This window comes from Acanthisitta chloris, unplaced genomic scaffold (genome assembly GCF_000695815.1).
Source record: "Acanthisitta chloris isolate BGI_N310 unplaced genomic scaffold, ASM69581v1 scaffold3398, whole genome shotgun sequence".
In the NCBI taxonomy this organism is placed as follows: Eukaryota; Metazoa; Chordata; class Aves; order Passeriformes; family Acanthisittidae; genus Acanthisitta; species Acanthisitta chloris.
Genome location: NW_008687450.1, coordinates 26,823 through 53,478, shown reverse-complemented (window position 1 = coordinate 53,478; position 26,656 = coordinate 26,823). Strand labels below are relative to the sequence as shown.

The following is a 26,656-nucleotide window of genomic DNA, read 5'->3' as shown; positions in this document are numbered from 1 at the left end:
AGCAGCTTTTTACATTAAGAAAACAAGCAGAAATGGCCAGTGCCTTGGTGAGACTACAAGCACCAGCTATGAAAATGTCAGTGGTATTTACTAACACTGGAGTGATGGAAGCTTCATAATAGTTTAAAGGCACAGAAAATTCCTTCCAGGAATTTTTTTTCCTCCACATATACAAAGTTAAGGCAACATGCCTTTCCTTAAATAATGCACGAATAATGCATTCTCTTTGGATAATTCAAACAAGACTGCAAGTAAAAATTTAAAAGACCACCCATAATAGGTATTTGGTGAATGTCTAAAAAACCCAAAAGAGTATCTGTATCTAAGATTGCTGACACATACTCTCTCTCTCCTTTCTGGTAGACAGACGTATTTAAGTTTGAGTTTTCATAAAAATAAAGAAGCTATCTTTCTTTTTATTATAAATTAACAGATTTCACTCATGTATCAGAGAAAAGCATGATTGTATTTATTTTTCTAATTTAAAATATTTCTCTACTTATTTATTATTAAATTTCAAACTGTGGAGTGTTCTGTCCCTGAAGCAGCAAAGCTTTCCCACATATTGAAGAACATAATACATAAACAACTTCTTGTTCACAGCCATCAGTATCTTGAAAACAATAATTGGTCAACAGTATATTTATAGAATCATAAAACGATTTTGGGTTGGAAGGGACCTTAAAGATCATCTAGTTCCAACCCCCTGCCATGGGCAGGGGCACCTCCCACTAGACCAAGTTGTTTAATAAAAAAATTATGTCAAAGGTTCACATTATTATTATTTTTAAAATAAAAATAAAAAGCCCAAAGTAGTAAATTAAAATGTATTTGTCTTACTTTTCCTTAATAGCAGTTGTGCTGTTCTGTGAAACAAGGCAAAGAGAAGGCTTTTATCTTTCTTAGTTTAGGATCAAAAATTGCACACAGGCCACAAGAACTGAACTGACAGACCAACACAAGAAGCCTGTGAAGCAGAGTGATGCAACTGATGTCTGATAACTAACCAGATTTAAAAAGAAATCGTGTATTTTAGGGAAAAAAGAACACCAGTGGGATACATTTGTCATTGTAAGATTACAAAACATTGAACCCTTGGTTCATATTTGCCTCATTGGTTTCACATTGCATTTCTACAACTATTCCTGGACTAAAACATGTTCAGGGAATATAACATGCCGTAACCAAGGCCCAGTGCAATATTTCATTCTAAGAAAAATATATTAATCATTAAAAAATGTTCTCTGGAATTAGCAACAAAAGAGCAGTGGGAACGATTTGCACGAACTTCGCCTTTGTGATTCAGTAAGTACAACAGCAGTGATTTGAACCTTCCCATTCAGTACTTTGTGGTGGTACTAACCCAACATTTCAAAGCAAACATCAGTTGCACTGACACAATTTCCCATGTGTTTAGTTCCATAGCAGAGAGAAAGACTTTTTGAAAATTTCACCTACTCAAAGTGAAATTCGCCTCAAGGCTTCATGAGACTTCTTTGAAGTTTATAACCTAAGGTTTCTATAGGACAACAATTTACATAATTCAAAGGAGAGCTTTAAGGAATGATCATGGATGACTACTTTTTAAGTAAACAGACATATACCCTTACAGGGAAAAAGAAGGAAAAGGAAAAAGAACTAAAGCCTCAGTTTTTTTCATTAAGAAAGTATCATGTTTTTAACCTTCTAAGCATTCTACTTAAACCATTAAATAATTTTATTTGTACTCTGTTTATCTTTCTGAGAGCATCAGGAATTTGACAAAGGCAGTAACTTGCAAGCAGAACTCATGGGTAAAACCAAAAATATGATATCATTCTTCACTGTATCGTGGTAAGATCTAGCGACCTTTTTTCTCCCCATAGTTTAGATTTCTTTATTCAAATATAATAGAGTAAATTCAGCTTGCCAAGACATAATGTTCTCTCTGCTATTACTTGAATAATTTAATTTAGCATTTGTTCCAAGACTATTTTCAAAAAGAACCCATAAACTCCTATGTCCTCTAACCTCTTCAAGCAGTGGCTTCCGCATTTCCTCAAAGAATGTAAACAGCATTAAAAACAACATAGTACTAATGGATAAAACACTACTTTTCTCTGGACAAGGCCAGTAAATATACCCCCTTTCTGTCAATGCTATTTACAGATGATGATAACTGTGCAATCAGATAATGGTTAACAAATTTTAATGAAGTCTGCATTATCTATCAAATCCTGACCTTGGTGATAAATAGGGAGCTGACTGTGGCTTCTTAGACCCAAACCATCAGTCTAAATGCAGTGAAAAAGCAGAGTGAAACAATACTCAGATATTGGGTTACAAATGTGGCTGAGATTACGTTAGCCTAAGGGATATTTGAACCGCTTTGAGTGTTTTATATAATAATACCACATTGAAGTGCACTGTAAAAAGCAGTTAATCTCCTCGGGCATATCACCCAGCAACAATTCTTTCCTAACTTTTCCCACAGATTCATGGCAAATTTCCAAAAGTTCAGAGGTTTGGTGAGTTTAAGCCTCTTTAAATTCAGATTCCTATCTAAAACTCCCTCATTTCTGATCCAGAAATCTAATTAGATATGATATTCCCATTCCTCATTATGCCAGAAAAGCTCTGCAAGTTTCCTTTCCTATTGCTGCTGCAACACAGCAGTTGTCATTAAAGGACCTGCTCTTGAATACTGCAAGCACGAGAACATGTGGCGCAAGACTGTATGAGTGAGACCTCAGCAACATGACCATCAAGTTTCTCACATTTGAATGCAAACAAACAGAACTTTCCAGGACTCTCCAGTTAAATTCACCACATGACTATACTGAATTTTAAAGCAATGAAGATAGACCCTCTTCCTGCCCAAACCTTATTTCATTTTTACTCTGTGATTGTCTAGAAATCCAAGTGAGATCCTGGGATGTCCAAAGAAGCTAGTTAACTTCTATTTTAGAATATGTTCTCCTACTGTATGGGTCCATAAATCAATCCATGCTTATCCAATACTTTTCAACGTATCCAAAACAGCTATTATCCTTTCTGAATGTTGCCTATACCCAATTTCTCTTTAAGAAATACTCAGAGAATGTGTTAAAAAGTGGCTGACTTAAGTTTAAAAAAAGCTTTATTTCATTTCTACTTCAGAAATTCAACAGACAAACACTGCTGACTGAAAATCTGAAAGAGGATGGCATCACTCTTTGGCATGCTGCTTAATTAAGTCTAATGCATTATGCATGATGCCCTCCTGGCTCTGGCATGACATAGCCAGCTGTGGTTCACTGCTTATGTTTCTGATGGGAAAGCACAAGATAGTGTAACACTTACCTCTTTCTTTCAGTACCTTAGCTCTCATTGATGGAAAATGTAACTAGAGAACTGTTCCATCAAATTTATTATGTACTGTTTACCTGTATGACAACATGTAATACTTTTTCTATCTAATGTATGGAAAACATGACATTATGGAAACGCATATTGAAGTATCTGTAGGGGAACCTGCTGGGGTTTTTTTCTATCTGACAAACTTCAGTATGTTTAGTTGCTATTTCAAGGTGTTCAGATACATTATTTCACTACTGTAGAAGATGATGGAAATATAGTGCAGCTACATCAGTTTGAGATTTTTAATGGCATAGACACAACTTTCAGAAATATCGTTAAAAATAAATGGTATCTATTGGTATTATTATTGGTTAAAAAAATGGTATTTATACTGCACTACAGGGTTGTCTTGTTTGCAGATGTGGTATTAAGAGGATTTCTCCACTCCACAGCGGCAAACAAAATGCAATGCTCTCCAACAGTTACATTTCCAAATAGTTTCTCACCTTTAACACTTCCCACAAATGATATTATGTACAAAGTGCCACCTCATTACAAGAAACCCCACCACCTTTGGCTCAGGAAATGCCCAAGTCATCGATCCCATGATACTTGGATAGTACTCTGGAAAAATGCCATGATATGCTTTACATTCTTCCTGGGCATCTGCTTTGGCCCTGCTAGAGACTGGGTCAAACATGCTTTGGCTGCTCTTACATTAGTATGCCTTATGCAGTCCTTCATGAGAACAGAATTTGGTTTTGTCTTTTCTTTGGTCCTTTATACAAAACAAAAAACTATCAAGAGGTCAAAAATTCATGTTGCAAGAGAAAAACTCCATGAGCACACAGAATTAATGAAAATTGATAAATATATGCAAAATCCTTTGTCTACATATGATGTTCTCTGTCCAACGTTTTCATAGCCCTTCCTGAAAATGAAGGTCTTTATGAATATCCACGACCTGTGTAAGCAGCACACACTAATTTTTTTGTTCCTATGATAAACATGAGTTACCCGAGCCAGGCTTTTTCAATACCTACTGAAAGTCATTATTCATACACCTCTCTTCACTGTCTGAATTTCTGTAGTTCCATAAATGCAACAGTGACCTTTAAGAGCATTAATTGTATCTATTTTACTTTCTGTACTTTCCTGTTTCCAGAACATGATTAATTTTTGGCAAAGCATATGCTTCACGCAGCTGAAAACCCTGGCAATTCACAAGTATAGATTAGTCAGACAAGAGGAAACACTGTCCAAAATTCTGCCATCATTTAAGCCATCCAAACCCACTGAAACGAGTAAAGCAGCACAGAAGAAAACAGTGTGTTTTATCTTCTGGGCCTAGTTTTTTCTACAATACAGGAAACATTTTTAAGTGGCAGAATTCTGCATGATTATTTCAATACTGGATTTCTGAAGTGAGAAAATAAGTACCACCTCAGACTTTTCAAGGAACTACTTAGCAATAAGAGTATTTGAATTTTGTTATCTTGTGTGATTCTGTGAAGCTTCTTGGAAAAACCTATTTACAGAAGCTTATGAAATTGATCCCTTTCATCCTTCTATAGACTGAATGGAAACTTAAATACTTCAAAGGACAATTTTTACTCCTGTGTACTTGGCAAGGTGTACATGCTCTGTCATGAGGAGTTGTAACTGGGTCTTTCTTGGATGTATTAAGGACAAAGTGGGGTGATCTCTCTAGGTCACAACTTGAAAATTAGATTATGGAAATATCTACTACTACCTGGTATAATTCTATACACAATTAGAGTAGCTAAGTTCGTAAGTTAACCTTCAGACTGCCTTCTGTGGGCAACCTTTGCATTCCTGTGAACTACTGCATTAATAAGCACAGCCAAGACTTGGAGGAAGTCTTTACTATTCAGGTTTCCTTAGTTCTGAAAAACTACTTTTTAATGACTGATCAGTTTACTAGAAGTGAACAGAAAGCATTAATGATGAGATACAGTTTACTTGTGCATGTTTTATAGATTTACATTTCCTGTTTCTTTCTATTTGTGGAAGTTGTATATACTCTTCACACTGCATTTCAACCTTGGTGTCGAGACACCGTGGAGTCACAGGCCCACAAGCGACACACCAATCCCACTCCTCCAGAGAGTTACTCCTCTTAACTGCCAAGCTGACATTATAGATCATCCCATTTATCATATTTTTAAAGGAAACAAAGCACTGAATACTTCTCAGGCTACATTATGGCCTTGAGCTCCCCTTACATGGGAGCACAAAGAGGCTCCTACATGCTTCCACACACAAGCAGGAGACCATAGGCTGGGCAACACTACTCGTACAGAGCCCACAGTAACTACACAAGAACAAACTCCGCAGCCATCAAAAAAGTGTGTCTGTTTTTGCTAAAAGTACTCATCCACAAGTGAGATAAGATGGCATGAACTGGATTCCCTTAAACCTCCTCACACACCACTGATAATAGCATAAAAATAATCTGTTAGTGTGGTTTTGAGAAGAGATAAAGTGCAATTTAAGTTACAGCCTACTGAAGTTTGGCCCACTTCACATGTGGTCCATGGAGCAGAAGATATGCTATGCCAAAACTTAAATTACTCCATGTCCATGCTAAAAAAAGCAATGAAAATTTTACTAAATATGCAAAACCAAATGTTTTGTAAATTCCTCTCCTTTCCCATGGTGAAATCCTCTTGTGTACAATTAGCATTTACTAAGCTTACTGTTGTTACAAAAAAAGAAAAGAAAAAAGTTGTATTAAAGTGCCCAAATGAATTCCATAGAGAATGATTTCCTGCATTTAGAAAAGAAGCTGCAGAAGAATCAAATTTTAAACGAGGTTTCCTTTATCCTGACCCTTCCTTTGGGGTGTGTTAGTTGTTTACTTGTAGGAGCAACACCTAACACGCACAGTATTAAACGTTTCCCCACAATCTCTTGGGTGAAACAGGGTTTCTTTAAACAGCTTTTAGTCAACTAGCACAACGGGAGCATCCTGATAGCTACCCATGTAAGCATTACATTTCCATTTACTTTTATCCTGAACCCATTAGAGGCAAATTGTGAATAGTGCTTTACAGCCATAAAATACAAGAAAAAGCACAAAGGGTGCTAGGACAAGGGACCTGTGGGTTCACTTAGGCCAGGTCTCTTCTCTCCAAATGGGAGATTCTATACCAGGTATCAGGATGGTCTCAAGATCTAGCTGCAGTAGAAGAGCATAAAGGAGGGTCACAGCATAGGGCTGCAGGGTGACAGACCCTGCTACAAACCACTCCGGCACATTTCTTCAAGGGCTGCTGCCACAAGTCAGATAACCCTTATCCTTTCTACTTGTCTCTCCCAAGAGAAAACTAAACTGAAAGACACAATCCAGCCTTAACATGTAGGATTTCATTTACAGCAGCATTATTCATTTATCCTGCTGGATAGGGAACAGTACTCCATTCCCACAAGAGCTGCAAGATTAAGAATGCCAGATCAGGAACGAGCCAGAATGATGCTAACACAGCCAGAGCACATAGCTCATACAGAGATTCTGTGGACCCAGTAAGCAATGGGACTACTCCAGTATGAAAGTCTGCTACCCTCTTCGCCCTCTTTGAATAATACTCCTGTCTGCTCTGATCTCTGTTAAAAGATAGTGTACAAGACAGACTGACTTGCCAGGAAAGTTACTGGCAAATCATCTCATACTCTTAAAATTCCTCCCCTCAAACATGTCCCAACTGGAGAAACACACTTTGCCCAAAAGGGAAAAGTGTGCAATATGTAGCTCCAGCTACTCTGTCCAAGAGATACGAAAACAGTAACTAAAAGGCCCTTAGCTCTACCTGTTATCCTAAAAACCTCCTGTCTGCACATGATCACATCAGGATTAAAATCCTGAAGTTGAATTTTCTGCTTGGCTACACTAAGATGTCTCTAATACTGTGAACTACTGGCATAGTTAACACTAAAACCCTAACACGCAGCCATGAGTACCAAGGTAAAAAAAATCAGAACAAACTCCAGCTTGCCCTCACCTATTTCATGATGGCAGTTGCAGTGAATTCTGGCCACAGACGCTGACTCGGGACTATTCCCGGAGTTGTCGAGGCCTCAGTTGGTTACAGCAGAGCAATCCACAGAGCTGCAGCTGCAGCACTCACTTGTATACATGCAAACTAGGAACAAGCCCTAGCTTTGAGAGGGTGTGAAAGAGTCCTGTTCAGTTTGGGTGCTACATCACAAAATAAAAGTCCTTTCTGTCTGAAAGAGAGGCATTTAGACCCCTCTGATTGATGCTGGAGGAGTAATTTCTCCTACAGGCCCTTGATGAGCCTGGCTGCACTGATAGCCTGACTTGAAGTTTAACACTAAACTAATGTGAACAATGAATCTTCAGTGAGCTAACCAGGCTTTAATAATCCTTCAAGAGCAGCTAGCAATAACTGAGCAGCATAATAGCAAGTTTCCCAAAACGGGGTCATCATGCTGGAAACTGGGGCTTGTGTGTGAGAGAGACAATGATTACACTATTTAATCACCAGCTCCACCATTCCAACTATTCTTGACCATAGTGTCTACTTTTAGACAATACAGTGATCATGGTCAGTGCAATCATACTGTGTAGCAGTCAACAGGAAAGCTAAATTTTCACATACAAAGCACACAAATTTCTGAAAAACTTTATTCTGGCAAAATTTTATAGATTTACATAGTTTCTTAACTACATCACCAGATACTACTCTAACTTCTAGTGCTTCAGGAAATATTCTGAAGAGTCAATATCAGTACATTATAATTTCTTATGACATGAACTACCTGTAGAAAGCAGCTGGGAATTAAAAAGCAACTACCATTGCATATATTCTGTGTATATGCATATATAACAATTCAGGTAAATAAAATATTAAAATTAAGTTTGAATATGTGTATAAATGTATATAAAAAGGTACCAGAATAAAAACACTATAAATAACATTGCTCTATGCTTATCTACCATTTCGTTCTACCTTTTTTGCCACAGTTAACACCTACCATTAAGAAACCTTTGTCAATAATTTTATATTTAAATTGTATTAAAATATTTTAACATTAAACCAGCTAAAAATACAGGGTTACTTTAGTCTTTGGTCTCACACATGCACAAATCCACTGAAGCAGGGATAATAATGAACAGAATTGGGCCCTAAAAAGTTCTAATTTGACACTAATCAGTAATAAAAGGCAATGCAAACTTGTGTTAAACTGATTACACCCATATAGCAATATCTGCATAATGGCTTTAGCTGCTTAGCAACAAAAGTACAAGAATACCAGATAAAACGGATTAGAAGCTCTGATTAGTCCCAGATGAATGTAACAGTGGCCAGTCAGTTAGGTTAATTTGCACTGTATATCATAAATGACACTCCTCTGAGCCATTATTGCAGAAGACATTTAATTTTTTAGTACAAATACACGTAAGAGAAATAAGACTTGCTTTTACATTACCCAAGACAGTTTTGCTCACACACTACAGTGGTTCTTCTTAAATTAACTTAGAAAACATGACTCACAGAAATCATAAGCATGTGATTCTCTTTCCTTTTGGTTCTTTACATTTTCTTACACAAATAAAACAAGTCACTTAAAAAATGGAACTCCATTTTACACTTTTCACAATGTTTTACTTTTCCATACTGATCCCTGTGTGCTATAATAATATTGTACTACTGGACTTTCAAACCTTTTTTGGAAACAGTTAAATAAAAGCCATGAGTAGCAAAAGAACTGATTATTCTTGGTTTTTAGTGGGGTCTGATGCAGAAAGAGGTTCAAAGATTTGTCAGAATAACAAAGGGATATCATGACAGCTGAAATGGAAATAAACAATATTAAATTTCAGCCTTATAAACACTTGACTTCTAGCATTACCCAGTGTGTGCTAGGCACAGTGCAAACAGCAGACAGGAATAACACCTGAACCACAGGACTCACAATCTAAGATACACAACAGTTAAGGGATTGACACAACTACAGGGTCACCACAGACTCTTCTTAGATGCCCTTCAGTTCTGCCACTGTCATACAGCTGATCTCTACCTTGTAACACCAAAACACAGGAAAAAAGTGAATGGCCTTGCAGGTCAGCTCCAGAGCTATGCTATGGATAGATACGTTGATTCTAACACTGTTAAGGAAGAAGAATGTTTTTATGAGTGGTGTAAGCCTAACTATTTACCTGCAGTTACTGACTTTCTCTACCATTTATTTAACTACCTGTTTTGTCTAATAGAAATAGCTATAATGTTGATTAAAGGTCCTTTACAAGTTCTGCAACTCTATCACTCAACAAGAATATTGCTCTGCACTAATAATACTCTCTCTATTGTGTCTGTTGAACACAGTGCTATGAAAAGAGCAGGAGAGCATGATTTCCAAATTTATCTAATTTCGTGAGGCTGGATAAAAAAATCAAATGGTAGATATTAAAAGTAGTAGCTCTCTAGTCTTCTAATTTTATAATGAATTATCATAATAAAGCTTTCACTCTCTTAAATAGTTTTAAAACCATTTTACTGGTGAAGTATTTATTAGGATAATTCATAAAAAATTATAGGGTGTGCACATATATGTGTATGCATCTCATAGCGTAAAGGTCTAGAAAATTTAAAGTACTATGAAAGCTGACAGAAGTGTAGGAGGAATAAAGTGAAGGTAGTTATATTTTCTAGATTCTCAACTTTCCATTAAAAACACTTTAATTCTCACAGTCCTGAAACTTCCAAATGTGAACAAAGCACCATAAATACAAGAATGTCTTCAGAGAAAATAGCTCTGGAAAGACTTAAATCCCCGTTGTCAGCCACCAGACTGAAGCACTACCAGTAAAACCTAATGTAGATACAGTTCCATAGTTGATCACTGAAGCATGGGATGAGGTTGGAGTGAAGAGGATACTGGAGAGCAAAACTGGGGAGCATTAGCATTATTGTCAGGTAAGATATTCCTTAAATCAAGGGCACAACACACAGAAGAAGAGAAAAAGAAGATAGGAGGAAGAGTGAAAACAGAATGAAAACAGCAGTAGTTCTGAAAACCTCTGATGTTTTCTCAATAAAGGACACAATGAAGTCCTGAATAAATCAAAGACGATGATAAGCAAAGGTCAGTTATTACAAAAATGCTGTACCCTGTCTGCTAGGCCTTGGGCAAGTTTCGCTATGGGAATGCCAAACACAGAATGCAGTTTTCATTGTTTCTATTCCTGCAGACAGCCTACAGGCAAAACACAGTCCAAACCTCTGAATACACTGAGGCAATGACCATATTCTGACAAAAAAAAAGAAGGGAAATGCTGCCATAGTATAGGAGTGTTGAAAAGCACTATCCAACTGTGACACAGTTTTATAAGGTATGCTGCACTAGAATAGCTAAGCTCCTTCCACATAAAACCACACCTCAGATGAGGTATTGCATCTAGATTTCACATTCTTTCTGACATGTAGGACTGGGTTGTTGAGTTTATACCTCAAACTTTTGCAGACAAGACATCCTATATCAGCTACGCATGCTTTATGCCAAGCTTTGGAACAGAACCCAGATCTCTTAACTTCCAGATCACTGCAAAATGATCCCTGAAGTTCAGTATTTGAATATATAAAATTTTAATATAGAACCCTGATTCTGGGCAGGCTCATTTTTTTGATGGGCTTAAAACAAACTCGCTTGGTCAAAATTTGCTTTTCGATTAAGTAGGAACATGAGAAATATCAGTCCCAAGAATATTTCTTTAAAATAAGGAAGCTAGATGGGATTGCTAGAAGTAAATTTAGATACACAGGTCTAAGAACACATTAGTGTATACGTATGCGGCTGTTAGCCATTATTTGGCACAATTTCTGAATTTCAAAATAATTTAAAATATGATCCCTTACTTGCTGTGATAATAGTAGTATAATAGGAGCTATAATAGTAAATGACACTAATGAAAAGTCTTCTCCATGCAAAAAACAAATAATACAGAAGCATACTTACTGTAAAAAGCATATTAGGCAACTTTTCTGCAGTGTCTTTGGCTGATTACTGAAGGAAAACACTGCAGCATATAAAGTCAAACTTTTGCATTTGCATTTTTGTGGAAGAGGAACAAAGCAAGCAATCTCATTACATAAAGTCAACCTCTGAGTGCTCTGACAATGAATAATGAGTCAATCTTCCCATAAAGTCAGGGTGTATATGACAAATAGGCTTTACTTGAAATGTAAAATTAATTCCAGCATGATCACTTCAGGGACCAGTTCTGCAAAGTACAACAGCCATGGCATGGCATACGATTGCAGTGTAAGTAACCATACTGTGACACACATTTTAAAACTTACTGTACAACAGTCTTTGTCTCAGCAAAGCTATTTTAACCACAGATTATGTTTGTTCGAGCACGTTTTTCTACCTGTTTTTCCACTGAACCTAAGCAAATCATTCAGTGACTAATTTACCTGGTACATTTTCATTTGTAGCTATTCATGTATTTGTAGTTATTCATATATAATTTTTAATTTTAGCAGATGTATTACTTTTGCTTTTAGATACATTTCGGTGTTTTGTTTTTTTTAGAAAGAGCTCATTGCAAATTGTTCATAGGCCATATTCAATAAAACCCTTCAGTTTTTCAACTGTGGACTTTTAATTTGATTGGGAATCACAAGGTGTAGTTTTGGTTGTTCGATAGGAAACACCAGCCTATGATTTGGAACTATAAACCACTTAAGTATCCGTTCCTCCGAGTTCAAGAAAAGCCACAAACTACAGTTTATCTCTGTCAAGAGATCTGGGAAGAGAGAAGACAGTGAGAAGAATTTCTGAATCTCTTTGATGAATGGCTTTGCAAAGCAGGGAGGAAGGCAGAAAGCATGATACAAAAGAGGGGAGAACAGAGCAGAAATACAAAAGGAAAGGAATCTCCAGAAAACCAGAGGAGAATCTTCTGTCATAATTCACTTAATGTAAAACTGATCTTTACTGATATTCTGGCACATGACTCACATCAGGCTGCTAATACATTTATTTACACTTCAGGGAGTGCAGTCTGCCTTAGTCCTAAAGGTCTCTCTCTGTTCACAGAGTTTGTACCTCACCCCAATCTTTTTATCACTTTCTTCATCTGAAATAGTATGTTTAACTCTAGTTATAAATTTTAAAATAATACATTAAAACATTTTAAGAGTATGTTCACACATATAATAAAACTCTGAATGCATGAAACATCCTCCAAAGACATAAACTGTATACCCACCTTCCTGGGCCACTGTTTTGTGTTAATTTCAAAGCATATAAAATGCTAATGCATTTTCATTATTTTAAGAACTGTATAAACATATGAAATGTTTGTTATTTACATATAATCTTGACCCTACTAGCCTTTTTCCTATGGCTTTCCCACTGCCCCAAGTATCTTTCCTGACAACTTTGCTAGAACTTTTAGTCACAGCTTTTGTGTAATTCTACACACATATTACTTACTTGTGTCATATATAGTTTTGGTTATAGCATGTGACTGCATAGGTATTTACATATGCACACACATACACTCATACATATCGTTAGCAATTCTTAAATTTGTTCAATATGCTAGTTTAATTATTCATTTAATCTGCCATACCTTTCCATTAAATTGACTCACATACCCATATGTGTGTTACTCCACCAAAAAACCACCAATGCCACAAGTTTGAGGGAATTTGATTGCTTTTAAAGTGCTTTATTTAAAACATACAAATATCTAAACTTATTCTTATAGGTCAAAAGCTTATCCTGTTATAATGAATGTCCTATTTAGTTCATAGAATTACAGAATGGTTTGGGGTGGAAGGGACCTTAAAGATCACCTAGTTTCAATGAATGACAAGAGAGAAGTAAGAGACTATAAAAGGAAACCAGAAATATTCTGTGAACACGACTGGTTTCAAGTACTTCGAACAACTGGATACAGAGTGGGCTACACCACCCAACAATTCACTTACATATAAGCAGCAAATCCAAAACATGCTATGAAGGGGACTTCTGTATGAAAAATGACCAGCAAGGAACACACTATGGTAACAGGCTCTCATTATCAGCTCTCTCTGCCTTTCCTTTTCCTTGCTTCTCAAGCACATGGGCATCATTAACACTATAAGAACTTCGTAAGTATTATACCCATTTCCTTTCTTTTTTGAATATTTTTGTATACTGCACAGCACAAGAAAACTGAAAAGATGAGGGTTCTGCCATAATCTCATTTCTAACAAGATTGTTTTAGAATTTTTACTCTGAATACTGGGGATTAAAAACATTTATACTTAATTCAACAAATGATATGCCCCATTAATCTACCAAAGAAACAGAAAATGTCACATCAGTAGTTTTTGTCCATTTTATGCGTGTGGGTGTTTTGATTTCTTAACTCATTTACTGCCATCTCCTGGTACTTACAAGGTAATAGTACTTATGCTATTTAAAAGCTGCCAGTACTCCTGTACAATACTACTGAAATGCCAAAACCTTCCCAGAAATATTTTCAAAATATTGCTGTGCTTTTCATGTTGTTGTCTTTCAGTCTGGAAATAGTGAATATTGTTCCTTGGGCACAGATTGGTAAAAGGTTCATGAAGCTTACCTTGGTCTGGAAGCAGCAGTAAAGTTGTGTTAAGTATGGATGTTTCCGTGCTAATGCCAGAATTCGCTTTTCTGTCATTGTACAGTCTACATCATCATCTTGAAGTATGACATCTTTCTTCAAGACTTTCACTGCGTATACTTCATCTTTCCCTTTTAGCTCAGCTAACATTACCTAAATCAAAGGGAAATTCTGTTTACATGTGAACCACAGATACCATAAATGCAGGGTTGCATATGAGTTTGACTGCACTGGAAATATAAAGACAGTTACACACTTGCTCGGATAAAGGTGAAGTTTATAAAAGGAAAAGTAATGCAATTTTAGAAAAATATACCTCTGGTATTCTTTAAATTTGAAACAGAAGGTATCTGTTTTGTTTGTCAGTTAAGTATCTTAATGAGTACCTATTAGTGAGATCTCAAACACTAAACAAGAAAGGAAACTGATATAGAACAGAAATTTACTTCCCACTTTCATCTCCCAATTTGGTAGTGAGATTTGAATGTGATGAACTTAGTATATAACCCAAAGTTACCATTCCAAGCTGCTTTCAAGTTGTTGATTTTAGCTACTACTATTGTTTAAGATTCGAGCCCTATATTCTGTTTAAGGTCAGTTCTGGCTTGCAGCCAGGGTAATCTTCAGAGAAAGGATTAGAAAACAGGGAGACAAAAGAACTGCTGCAGCCCTTGTCCCCTGCATCTGCAGTTCCTGTATATCAAGGAAGGAAGAGTGTACTTCTGAAACAGATTCACATTTCAGTCCTCCTCTTTGATTCCACAGGGCACAGCACTGTGAAAAGAAAATCTATAAGCCTTGTAAAGAGAGCAATGCCCCTTTTACCCTCATCAATTCCCTACTGTGGGAAGGTATCTGGTGAATTACATCTTTGCTGCTTATGTGGTATTTTGAGCAGTTGTCTAAGCCCTCGTCATATCTGAGTGGAAATGCTTGAGATCTGCTTCCTTCAGCACTGAACACACCCACTGAGGAAAAACAAGCACACAAACTGTTTTGTAAAAAAAGTAAACTTGAACTGGACATTGTCTAGAAAGTAAATTAATTCTGAACTTCACAGCATTATTTCTGAGCTGATTTTTCATGCTTGACCACAAGGAATTTTGTTGAGCAGTATGTGTCTAACTGTATTTATGCCTTCACTACTGAGATCCTGAAATAATGAAATATTGACATTTTGTTTCAAACCAAGGAATTTTGTTGAGCAGTATGTGTCTAACTGTATTTATGCCTTTACTACTGAGATCCTGAAATAATGAAATGTTGACATTTTGTTTCAAAAGGCTTGACCCTAGTTAACAAAGTGAGCTAAAGCATAGAACATGCCAGCTGATCAGGAGGCTGATATTCCTGATCTGTTGGGTAAAAGGAAACCCCTAGGGAGGAAGCACTTTCTGAATGTCACTATGAACACTTCCAAAGCAGTACAGCCAAAATAACCCTGCGTACCAGTTTAAAAAAACCCCACCAAACAAACCAAAACAAAAGCTACCCACCTTGCCAAAGCTGCCTTTCCCTAATACTTTGATGAAGTTGAACTCTTCAAGGCCTATTCGCTTGCTCTGGGCCTGTTTGACCTCCCCATTTTCACCATTCTCCCCAGGTTTGTTAAGCTGGTTGTCTGTTGACGTTGTAGCTGTTGCTCTATGTTCCTCTCCCCGATTGTCGAATGATAATGCTTTCCTAATGTTGTTTTCCAGCTCTTTGATTTCTGTGGAAATGTGAGGGAAAGTTAGTTTTAACCAACCACCAGCAAAACAGCTTTTGTTAGTGTGTATCAGTGTGGGAAGGGACATTCATCATCTCCAAATGCTATGTTTAAGAGCATTCTGTGGTTAAGAATACATATTTAGCAAACTGCTTCTCCACCTTACAGTAATCAGCCAAATCCCTGTGCTAACAGGAAGGGTGGCCTTTTAAAATGAACCTAAGAGAATGACATATCCAAAACTTGAAAGATAAGTCAGAATAGTTGCCAAATAGTTGTTTTAGTGACTTTGGGTGTTCCTGTACCACAGAGGAGTACTTTGTTTTGAATATCCCTATCTTCCTGCAGCAGTTACTCATCTTCCTGCTTAAGTATTTTAGAGCTGTGTCTTCAAAAGTTCAAAGGATAGTTGGGCGTCCCAGTCCTTGAAGTCAACATGAATGAAGCATCTTATTCAGCTCCAGCTGTTACCAGACGTCTGCCAATAAAGTATTTGACTACTTCCCAGTGCTGCTTCAAGCAGCAATTGTGTAGACCTGCTAAATGGTTCTGAAGCTTTCTCGGTGTTAAATACAGTGAGACTAACAGACCTTGGGGTCCACCGCAAGCTTGGTACATCTGACTGAAGGCCTTGGAAGCAGCAACTTTTCTGGACAGCCACAAAGGTGAAGTTTAAGAGAGAATTTAGACAAACTCTTTGTTCTTAAGTAAAACATCAGTTATTTTAAAAATTATTACTTCATTAAAATAATGTCTGCAAAACCAAAAGGTTGACAAATTTAAATCACTTCTGGACTGAGAGGCTTATAGTACTTACTACCATGGAGCATCTGAAGTGTCTTTCCTAAAATAAGACTGAGAAATTTCTCAACTGCAAACAATTTTCAAAGTATTTTACACAAAAATATCCCTCTTCCTATGTCTTGCTGTAAATATATATAATATATATGGGTTATATATGTGATGGTACATAAGATACCTCACAGACTTCTGATTTTTAAAAAGAACAATCAGATCAGACTGAAAAAGTCCTGCTGACATACACATTCTGTCAATCAGACTGTTCAGCTCAATGAAATCAGGTCATATCAGCAAAGATTAAAATCTTTGTGTCCAAATCTATGCATAAAAATATCACTGAAAGGAAACATGGTTTAATGAAGCCTCTAGAGATCACACAGACAGGCTAGCATAGCCTACCTGGATGGAGGTTTCTATTATCACAAAGGTACAACACAGAATTACAAAGAGCCAATTTTATCTCAAAAACCTACTAACAGACAGAGGATTTTCAGATAAATAAAGGTTCTCTCAAGTTTTTTCTTACTATTCAAAATATTCTCACTCTCACAATAGAATATATTACCTCCTTCCATAAGGGTATTTTGTTGACAAGGACCTATTTAATAAATTTAACAATATTTTAAGATGACTGCTTTATAATCTTCTCTTTAAAAGCCACTTCATTTCACAGATGAAATGAGAAGCAGGCCTTTTAAAAAGAGGTTTTGCAGTTCATAATTTTAAGTGCTTCAATTTCAAGTGCTGGTTAACACTTCATTGATTTGCTTACAGAAGCTGGGGCTCATAGCTTTTTTTCAGTCCTCATAAAGGAAAATATGTGACCATATGTCAGTTAGGAAATAAAAAGATATGCTTGACCTTGATCACATGGAGATGTTGGTGCTGACTTTGATCTATCTTCTTCCGATGATGCACTTCCCAAAACTGGTGCTTGAGTTTCTGCACCTGCAATTAGCTAAGAACAATTCCAAAGGGGTAGTCAGCTGTGAGATCTTCCCATGCCATGAGGACATTTAATTCAACAACATTTATAGATAAGTACGCAGGGATGATGTTCTAACCCTATGGATTCTCAGTGTCAGAACCTCAACCATACAGTAGATGGGATCCCATCAAATGGAGATCATAGTATAAACAGAGAAAGGACAGGCAGTTGAAAGAAAAACAGGTTTTTAAGGTGAAATAAATGTAGTAAACATACCCTGTGAGAGAGTTTTGAATAGCCACCATGAGTCTGTATTGAAAACTATCCAGTAAATACATTTAACTACAACAAGTATCAGCAAGCACTGCAAACCAACTCATGCAGCAACATGACAACACTTTTTCTTAGGAGTGTCAGATCAATTAATTTATTCTTGAGTTTCCTACATTTCTGTAGTATTTTAAAACAGTCTATGTGGGATCCCAGAGTGCAATGAGCAGGAAAATGAAAAGAAGCAAATGGCAATGTTTAAAGAAATCATGGTAAAACCTGCCTGTTTCTGTAAGTTGGAACAATAGGTCTATCACCACAGTCATGCAAATAGAGACACAAAGTGTGGGCACGTTCTGATCCAGGATATATAACATCCATACAGTATAACTCCAACAGCTTTGATGTACTATGAGGGACCTATGCCTTTTATGTCTAGAACAGCCTGGTTCTTCCTATAATAGTGATGATAACTCCAGAACTGTCATCTGGAAAACAGCTCCTCTTCATAAGAATCAGCACATTGCTCATTTATCAGCATTTACAGCACTATGGAGTAGTGCTGCCTCTCAATCAATCAATTATCTGATGCCAATTCTGAGACAAAGAGGCATTATGCTTTCATGAACTGTTGTGTCACACACTGTGGCCCTGTCAAATCCCCTTCCTCAGAATTAAAAAGGGGAAATCCTTCCAGATGCTATACAGACTCTGGGTTTGCAGCATTGTAGTAGGTCAAAATAAATTTTGTCTCAAAGCTCAGAATGAATGATTTGCACTTAGGAAACAAAAGCCAAAGTCTTACATCTGTACTGACTTTATTAGCTGGGGTTCAATCCCACTCAACTGACTTGCACAGTTATTTTTTTTAGAGTTACAATACAGCCATACTTATCTCTTTTCTGTTATGTGACAATCCATGGTAGAATTACCTTTTTCCTCCTCTGCCCACTATTAGTGATCTTATCTGGAGTGACTCCAAGATCTGCAAGAACTTTAGCTATGCCTCTAGCATCCACTCCACAGTTTGGTGCCACATTTGTTTCACAGCGTCGATGTACATTCATCTTGCAAACTGCAATGAAATGTAAAGTAATACAATAAATTAAATTCTACCTTAGCATGCATTTGTCTTACCTAAATCAGACCCTGTTGGACCTACCAATAGGTTTTTAAAATGAATGTGATCTCAGTAGGAAAATACTTAGCTGGATTTCAAGGTACACTTCAATGCTAATATAAAATTATTAACCTGGTTAACATCCTTCTGCTATGATAATACAGAATGGTGTTTTCACACAGTATCCAGAACAGACATAGGAACAAATGAAAATATCTGATGATCCTGTAATTCTTAAATAGACTTTGAATTAGAAGAGAAGTCCTTCAGAGCTTGGATTTTAACAGTCCAATTCTCATACCGAGAACATTAGATCCTTATGTATTATTGCTTCTTACTCTATTTTACTGAAGCAGCTTAACTTCTACTGTAGCCATTCATAAAACCAACAGTGCTTTAATATTAAAAGTTGAGTGTTAGACAGCTCCATTAATACTCGGAGAGTGGATTTGTTAGGAGCAGGTGCCACATTTTATTCGAGACTTCAGCGCCCTCTAGTGGAGCAAAGCATAAAGAACGCAGAACTGCAGATTAATTAAATATTAGATAAACATTCAGTTGCCCAAATTCCTCACTGCACTACACTTTAGACAAAAGAAAATCAAAAATGCATGTATTTATAAATCTGTATTTCATTATATTTTTCATCAATGATGTTTTTGCTGTACAAGCCCTAAAGAAGAAAACATGTTTGCCCCGAGACTATACCCACTGTATCTGGGAGTAACCACATGCCTCAGAAACCTGGTGCTTTTCCTTTTTAAGTATGTTTAGTCTCACAAGAAGAGCAAAAAGAAATTGCTAATCATGGCATTTTCAGTGAATGCATATTCAGTGATCAAACCTCAGAGGCAAGTAAGACACTTCACCTAGGATCTGTAACAGTGGACATCAAGGAACCAAACCGCTGGAAATAAAGCAAGCAGGAAAATTTTGTACAGTCCAACTTCATGAATATATTTTGTAAAAAGATGCACAGGGATAACCAGTTAAAAAAAAAAAAAAAAAGAAGAAACCTCTGTTAAACACTTCTCATGGTGTTAATAACCATGCTGGGCAAGGAAGTGCTCTGAAGAAGGGAGTCACTTTGCACTTGCTGAAGAGAGAAAACCAAGCACAGAGAAAATGACATTTCCAGCTCAAGCGTGTTCTAGAGTTCATGCAGACAACACTGCATTTTTATAGGTAATAATTTTATGAACATGAAGAAAGTGACATAGGCTCTCTGCACTATTGTTTCTATGCATCTACTACACAACAAATGCACACATGAGATTTAACATTATTTTCTACAGTTAAGAGCAAATGAAACATTATGGCACTTGAGTTAGAATATGAAAGCAAACTCATAAATTCACAGCTTAGGTGGAGATACACCATAGCTCTGGTTAAAAAAAAAGAAAGAGAAAAAATAACAGGTTTCATTGAAAAATTTCTCAACATATGTCCACCATAATTAAGATAGTATTTGAGCAAAGTCTTCAAAAGCAGTAAAGCAATAAGCAATAAGTAAAACACTTTATCACTGCTCACTAGCTGAAATCACAAGGTAAGTCTTGAATCTCAGAACACTCTCACTGTAGGTAACTTTGCCATGAAAGAAATTTATTCTTTCTCTTGCTGCTCAGCAATTTATGACATGAAACATTAGATCTGACCTTCACCTATAGCTATGTCTCATTTTGAATACTGCAAAAGATATATTTTATAGATGACATGCTTATACATATGTGTGACTCCATGTTTCTGCTGTAGAGAAGTGTACAAAACATGATTTTTGTATTTATGAAGATGGACCTAGCCGTTCGTAAGGTGTAACAAAATGAAAATCATTGTAATTCCAATAGGCACTGCTTTCCAAAAATATTCAGACATTATTCCCATGACCCACTAACTGAAGTAGTTCACTCACTATTTAAAAAATATTGCGTTCCTTTGCAAGTGTCTGCACTGTTTTCTCCCCCATTTGCAACATATAGATCTGCTTGAAACAAGGAGATATGGAACCATTGATTTTTGCTAGCTAAAATGACATGAATGCACCTTCCAGTGATAACTTTATGTACAGTTACTGTACAGAGTACATAGTCCTTAAACTGCAGAACATAGTGAATCGTTTATTTTCTGGAACAGAGGGGCCAGGCAGACCATCACAAAGGATGATTTAGTTGGATATGAGCATATTCTGGATACATGCACACAAGACTGGTTCTACCTGGTCTAGCCATTAGATAATAACAATTTTGAAGAAGGTATTAAAGGAAAAACTAGCTGGAATAATGATGTTTAGAAAGTTAAACAAACATGAACACACGAAAGTCATATAAACTTAAGGGATGTAAACTCCTATGCTCCTCATTTTCTGTGAACTTCTAATGTCCTAGGTGGCAATAAACCTAGACAGCAGTGAGTGCAAAATGTATTTCTGTAGCTCTGTCCTCTGCATCTGCTACTGACTGCTGTTGCCAAGAGGGTAAAGGACCATTTTCTAATCATGATGGCAATCCTAATATCCACTCCTGAGTTTCCATTCATTTCTGTACATGCTGGCAAAGACAGAATAACTTGAAGTCTTTCCAAGTCTACCCATCACTCACAATGGAAAAAGCAAAGCTCTGAAGTGGTGCCTTACCTTTGCATTGTAAACCTTGTCTCAAAAGACCCCAGAGCAATGAACCACAGTGGTCACAGAAGGTGGGCACTTTGTAATTGTGAATGCTGAATTTGTGAGGCATGTTGACACTGAAACGCTGAGATCCCACTTGCTGAAAAAGAAGAGCACAGTGTATTTCATTCTAATTAATTTCTTTGCAGTTGGCGTATGTCGAGGCCCTGTTATGTTTTGAAACACAGAGAAATCAAACAAATAAGGGTTCTGTGTGCAGGGAATGAATGTTGCATTAGACACTTCAGTTCCAGACTTCTTCTCACTACTTTATTTGGGGAAAAGACGGGGAAGGGCTGCTGTTGTCCAAGAGATAAAGATTAAAGTCTACTTCCTAGTACGTCTGGGAACAACAAATACATAGCTATCAGGAAAGATCTCTTAATGTGTAAGGCAAGGAAGTCACTCCCAATTGTTTTAGGAGCAGGAGGCCAAACTAATAGAGGACTAAGAAAGGGAAATATATCACAAACCCTTTACCATTTCATATCCCACTCTTCTTCAATTTATGATAATGACAATGATAAATTGTGTCCAAGGAATCCAAGGTATGATTACTTAATAATTAAAGGATGTCATTGATAAGTATTTATAGTGGCCATTGCATAGCAGGAGATTTATTTTGATGCTTTTCCTTCCCTTTCCTATTACTGCTGGCTTTTCTCCAGTGATCTAGTACCCCTTCTAAACAATGACAGCATTGTATCAGCAAAGTATGCAAGTCTCCACCAGTCTGGAGCCTAGAAATATAAACCTATACAAGATTTTGTATCTTCCTATGAGTACCACACAAAACCAACTAGCCAAACACAATCCTTTATCCAACTCGTATGCACATGATCACATTTCAGATGTAAAACACTACATGTGAATCAGGTATTAAAGAATGTTTCCAGTGACAAAAATGGTAGTGAATTGCACAGGAAGAATGAGATCAGTTAGTGCCTCAGTCAAACTCTGATCAAAGTTGAAAGAGTGGCTTAAAACCACCCTGTTACATACAACTCTGATTTGTAATTCAAAATTAGGGGTTTTCAATCATATAAACTTAGATTTCTAACAAATAAATGTAAGAAAAGTACTTTTCCAGTGTGGCCAAGGAACTGTGATAAACCACAGACCACCTCAGCTAATCCTATGGTGAAAGGTAGCAGGACCTTGCTGGTGCACAAAACAGAACAGGACAGTGAGAGTTCATTTGCTTTTCTGTTAAACAACATACACAAAACTTCTGTATAAGAAGAAGCATTCACACTATTTAAAAAAAACGTAACTCCATTTTGACAGTTTGGATGTAGTCATTGTTGAGGTGAGACTTTGTAAGCGAATTCTGGGCATTCTTTTATGCTGATGCAAGACACTCAAGGATTACTGCCCATCCTATCAGCTGCTAATGACAGCCATGCCAATTAAAGCTAAGGGAATAAATGATCCCAGACTGCTTCTTTTGAATTAAAATGACAAAACTTATATGAACTCAGAAATGGATAATGTTAAAAATGAAAAGGAGTGGAAGGAGTTCCCTGAGGCTTTAAGCATCCAGATGTTATAAAAAGTGTACTAATTAGAAATAAATGGCTGAACGATAATTCCCACATAAATGAAATTGTGATGGTAATCTGGCATTCCAAAGTAAGTGCTACACCACAAGATGACCAGAAGTGCACAAAAAAGCCTGTAATATTTATTGATTAAACAGAGGAGATGACATGACTTTGAACAGATGAAAGACAGAGTTTTATGTAGGAAAATTATTTTATAAATATTTACCTCATCGTGAGTTTCCTGTTTTTTTAAGCCTGCACATTTTGTTATTATAAGTTCATGGCATCTCTTGTGGACTACACAAGTGCAAACTACAGAGAAAAAAAAAAAGATTACAAGAATGAGTTTTCATGAAGCAAAAGATTGATCTCAGAAGACTAGATATGCTTGGACTTGAAAGGATGCAAGTGACTGGTGGTGGCTTGGTGAGTCCTATTCAAGTAAGCTGGTTTACAAAGGCAGAAGATAATGGACTTTCAAAGGACCAAAGAATTTTAAGATAACTAAAGCATATGTGCCAGTATCTCAGTCTGTAAAACTCCAAATTACCTTCCGAACTATTAACTGCAATTTTTCTTGATTTTTACATATGCAATTTTTTTATATGATAAAGTCCATGAACTCCACATTATATGAGGCACAATGGCAAAACCAATTCCTGTCTAAAGAGCTTCCAGAGGAAAACAGACATCAAGATAACACATTGTAAAAGTCAAAGAACAGAAAAAACAAAGTCGAACATTCTTTCTGTAACACAGGATCACAAGTCGGTAACAGTAAAAGGTTTCAGGAGGCAAAAATGCTTTGTCAATATACATACCAATTACTTAATCAATGAGTAACATTTGCAGATATGACAGATAAGATTAACAACTACAAGGTCTGTCATACTGTAAAATTCAAGGTCATTAAATGAAGTAAAAACATTCATGGTGAAGTAACGAATTTCACCTTCTCCAGTTTTGGTCACTGTTGTAAGAAAAAAAGTCAGATATCAAGGTCTCTCTGCTGTGTGTTCATGCAGTAATTCTTACTATAGCAAGTAAAACTATATACAAAAAAGCTGTGCATTTATTTAGCCAAAATGAGATTTCAACAAGTCTTTTGTAACTGAAAAATCATCACTAACTTGATTGTTTCTACTTGTTAGATGAGAATTAAGTAGCTAAAACATCATTCCAAGAGGTGATTGCATAAAAAAGTAAGAGTATAAGAAACTGAGTTGAAAAATGGGAGCTGAAAATGAAGCAGTTCTGCAGCCTTTGCTATAATCTTCTCTAATAATGACCTCTATAATTATCTCATCTATTTAATTACAGTCTTTGCAATTACCTGGAATTTTAAAGCAAAGAATCTTAAGCAAAATGAAGAACTCACAATTTTAAAAATCAAGATTTGAAAAACGAAGAATCCAACATCTGTAGATATGGTCCCCTAGTCAAGAGATACCTAGGATCTGATGTTCAGGGTTGTTAATTGTGCCCCTACTTCACACACGATGCCTAACACCAATAGTTTTGAAAAATTTTACCGTGACTTGGTGTAAAGATTGCATATATTTGTCAAGACAAATGTATTCTGAATATCTTGTGCTAAATTCTTGGCACTGTATATATACGATGCCTGATAAAAATATCTTATTACTCATATATTATAATAAATATATTCAAACTGTCCCCCTGTAGACTTTCTCTTACCTTGACATTGGTATCCCTGTTTTCCTATTACACCCCTGAAAACAAAAAAGTATTTTAGAAAGTGACAAAGAAATATTTCTAAAAATTAGAACATTTTTTCCTGTCTTTACTGGAGACTGCTAAAGAATAGTTTTTCATAACCAATCAACTGATGATTGCATGCCTAGATTGAGATCAGTTCAAAGAAGGAATGACATTTCAGCTACTAAGAGGTAACAGGTAAGACAATAGGCCACGAAGGCAGTCAGAAGTAAAGACACATTTATTACAGTGAAATAGGCAAAGCCAAAGGGTACAGTGCCATCAAGCAGGCCTCTAAATAGACAGAAAATTGCATTTGTCAACATTACTGCTTGAAATTATCTTAGCTAATGTAAAGCTTAACCTACAGGAACTTCTTAGAATACCGTAGTTGAGTTCATTCACAATTCACAACATTTTACATTAAGAAAGACTAATTCATTGCACACACTTTAATTTTAATTATGGATCACATCAGACCCTATGTGCTAATCAGTAACTCTAGGTAACTTTGGAAAACATCAAGAGTTGCGGAAAAATAAGTGAAAACTGAATGTCTCTACCACTTTTCCCTACCTGAAAATTGTGAGTACTCAAAACTAATGTAAATAATTTCTAAAAGGGAGTTCCTGATGAACATTGTAATAATAAATACCCTGTACACTAAACACCCAAATCCCTGGATCATCAGAAGACTAATATTCCTGTATTCCATTAACTCCAGTAGAATGTACAGAAGTTTGGCATTTCCTAGAAGGAAGATGGTGATACTTAAGCATCTAACAAATAATTCAGTCATCCTGACAAAATGTAAAGGTCTAATATTAGAGAAAAAGAACGACTACTCTATGTCATTTTTATTTCAGCAGAACAGGAAGGTACGTTGACTCCTCAATTCAAAGCTGCCAAGCAAAGTCAAAGTTGCTCCATACCATATAAAATCTCTGCAGTGTGAGCAATACGTTGGTTGTCTAAGATAGGTGGCCATAAACTTGTGTCCATTAACCTGATGTACTCTGCGTCGCACAGCACCTTGGCGCTTTCTGGGGCGCATACGTTCCCGGAACACACGTTCTTCATTGTCTTTGGGTGCTGAAACAGAGGGAAAAACAGTAAGCACTGGCTGTGTCAGACACAAGTATGGTGAAACTCAAATGCAATGCATAATTAGATATTCTCCAAAAATAAAAATAAGCCTCTCTACCTAGCAGTACGAGATAACTTCCCTAAGTTGTAGGTAGTTTTTTCCCCGTTTTTAGCATCAATTACTAAGGGGGAAAAGGTTTTCATTGCCTAGTACAGGACATTCTATTTCTTCCAAACCTTTATCTCTAAGTTCACACTAAGCTGGGAATAAGTCTTCTGTGCTTTATCACTATCAAGCATACTGACAACCTCTTAACGGTAATTACACAGTTTGATTCTCCAAACAGCTCAGACTTTCATCTCATTTGATCTTAAGCAGAAAAAAAATCCCAACATCCCCTGGTCCCTGTACATTCAGAAAGTGCTGACACAAGTGCAAGAAAGCTAAGAACAAACACATATTAAGAAGCAGACCATAAATGCCATCCAGAACTGACTACTTTGTAGAATACCTGATTAAGATCTGAAATTCAGGCTCTAATAATCCACTTTGATACTAATATACATTCAGCAAAACGTTAAAGGAAAGGAATTTGCTCCTCTTAACCAATTCATGTTCAATTGTACATGAGATTTAACAGCAGAGGAAGTACAAAATGAAGTTGATATATCTCAGAATTAAAACATTTGGAAAAGATTCTTCTTCTTTCCCAAGGCTATATTTTGAAAGGTATCCCTAACACTGCCGTGGTATTGTCTATGCATTAAGCAAGAGCTGAGGATGAATGAGCAATAATGAATAGAACACAGTTGTTAATGAAAGACAGATTTTACAAGCACTCCCTGAGCCACTCA

At 36.5% G+C, this 26,656-nt stretch overlaps 1 protein-coding gene across 1 annotated transcript in view; it reads right to left on the bottom strand.

Annotated features, from left to right (window-relative positions):
• Nucleotides 1-25,803, bottom strand: part of PRKCE (protein kinase C, epsilon) — a 108,031-nt gene extending 82,228 nt beyond the window's left edge. Inside the window, exons 1-8 of the mRNA XM_009080581.1 lie at nucleotides 25,648-25,803; nucleotides 24,695-24,729; nucleotides 23,223-23,308; nucleotides 21,420-21,552; nucleotides 18,600-18,742; nucleotides 17,331-17,427; nucleotides 15,457-15,671; nucleotides 13,940-14,113 (exon numbers count right to left, since the gene is read on the bottom strand). Coding sequence (XP_009078829.1) covers nucleotides 13,940-14,113; nucleotides 15,457-15,671; nucleotides 17,331-17,427; nucleotides 18,600-18,742; nucleotides 21,420-21,552; nucleotides 23,223-23,308; nucleotides 24,695-24,729; nucleotides 25,648-25,769 — 1,005 coding nt within the window. The 5' untranslated portion in view covers nucleotides 25,770-25,803. The remainder of the gene's footprint in view (nucleotides 1-13,939; nucleotides 14,114-15,456; nucleotides 15,672-17,330; nucleotides 17,428-18,599; nucleotides 18,743-21,419; nucleotides 21,553-23,222; nucleotides 23,309-24,694; nucleotides 24,730-25,647) is intronic.
• Nucleotides 25,804-26,656: the final 853 nt, after the last annotated feature.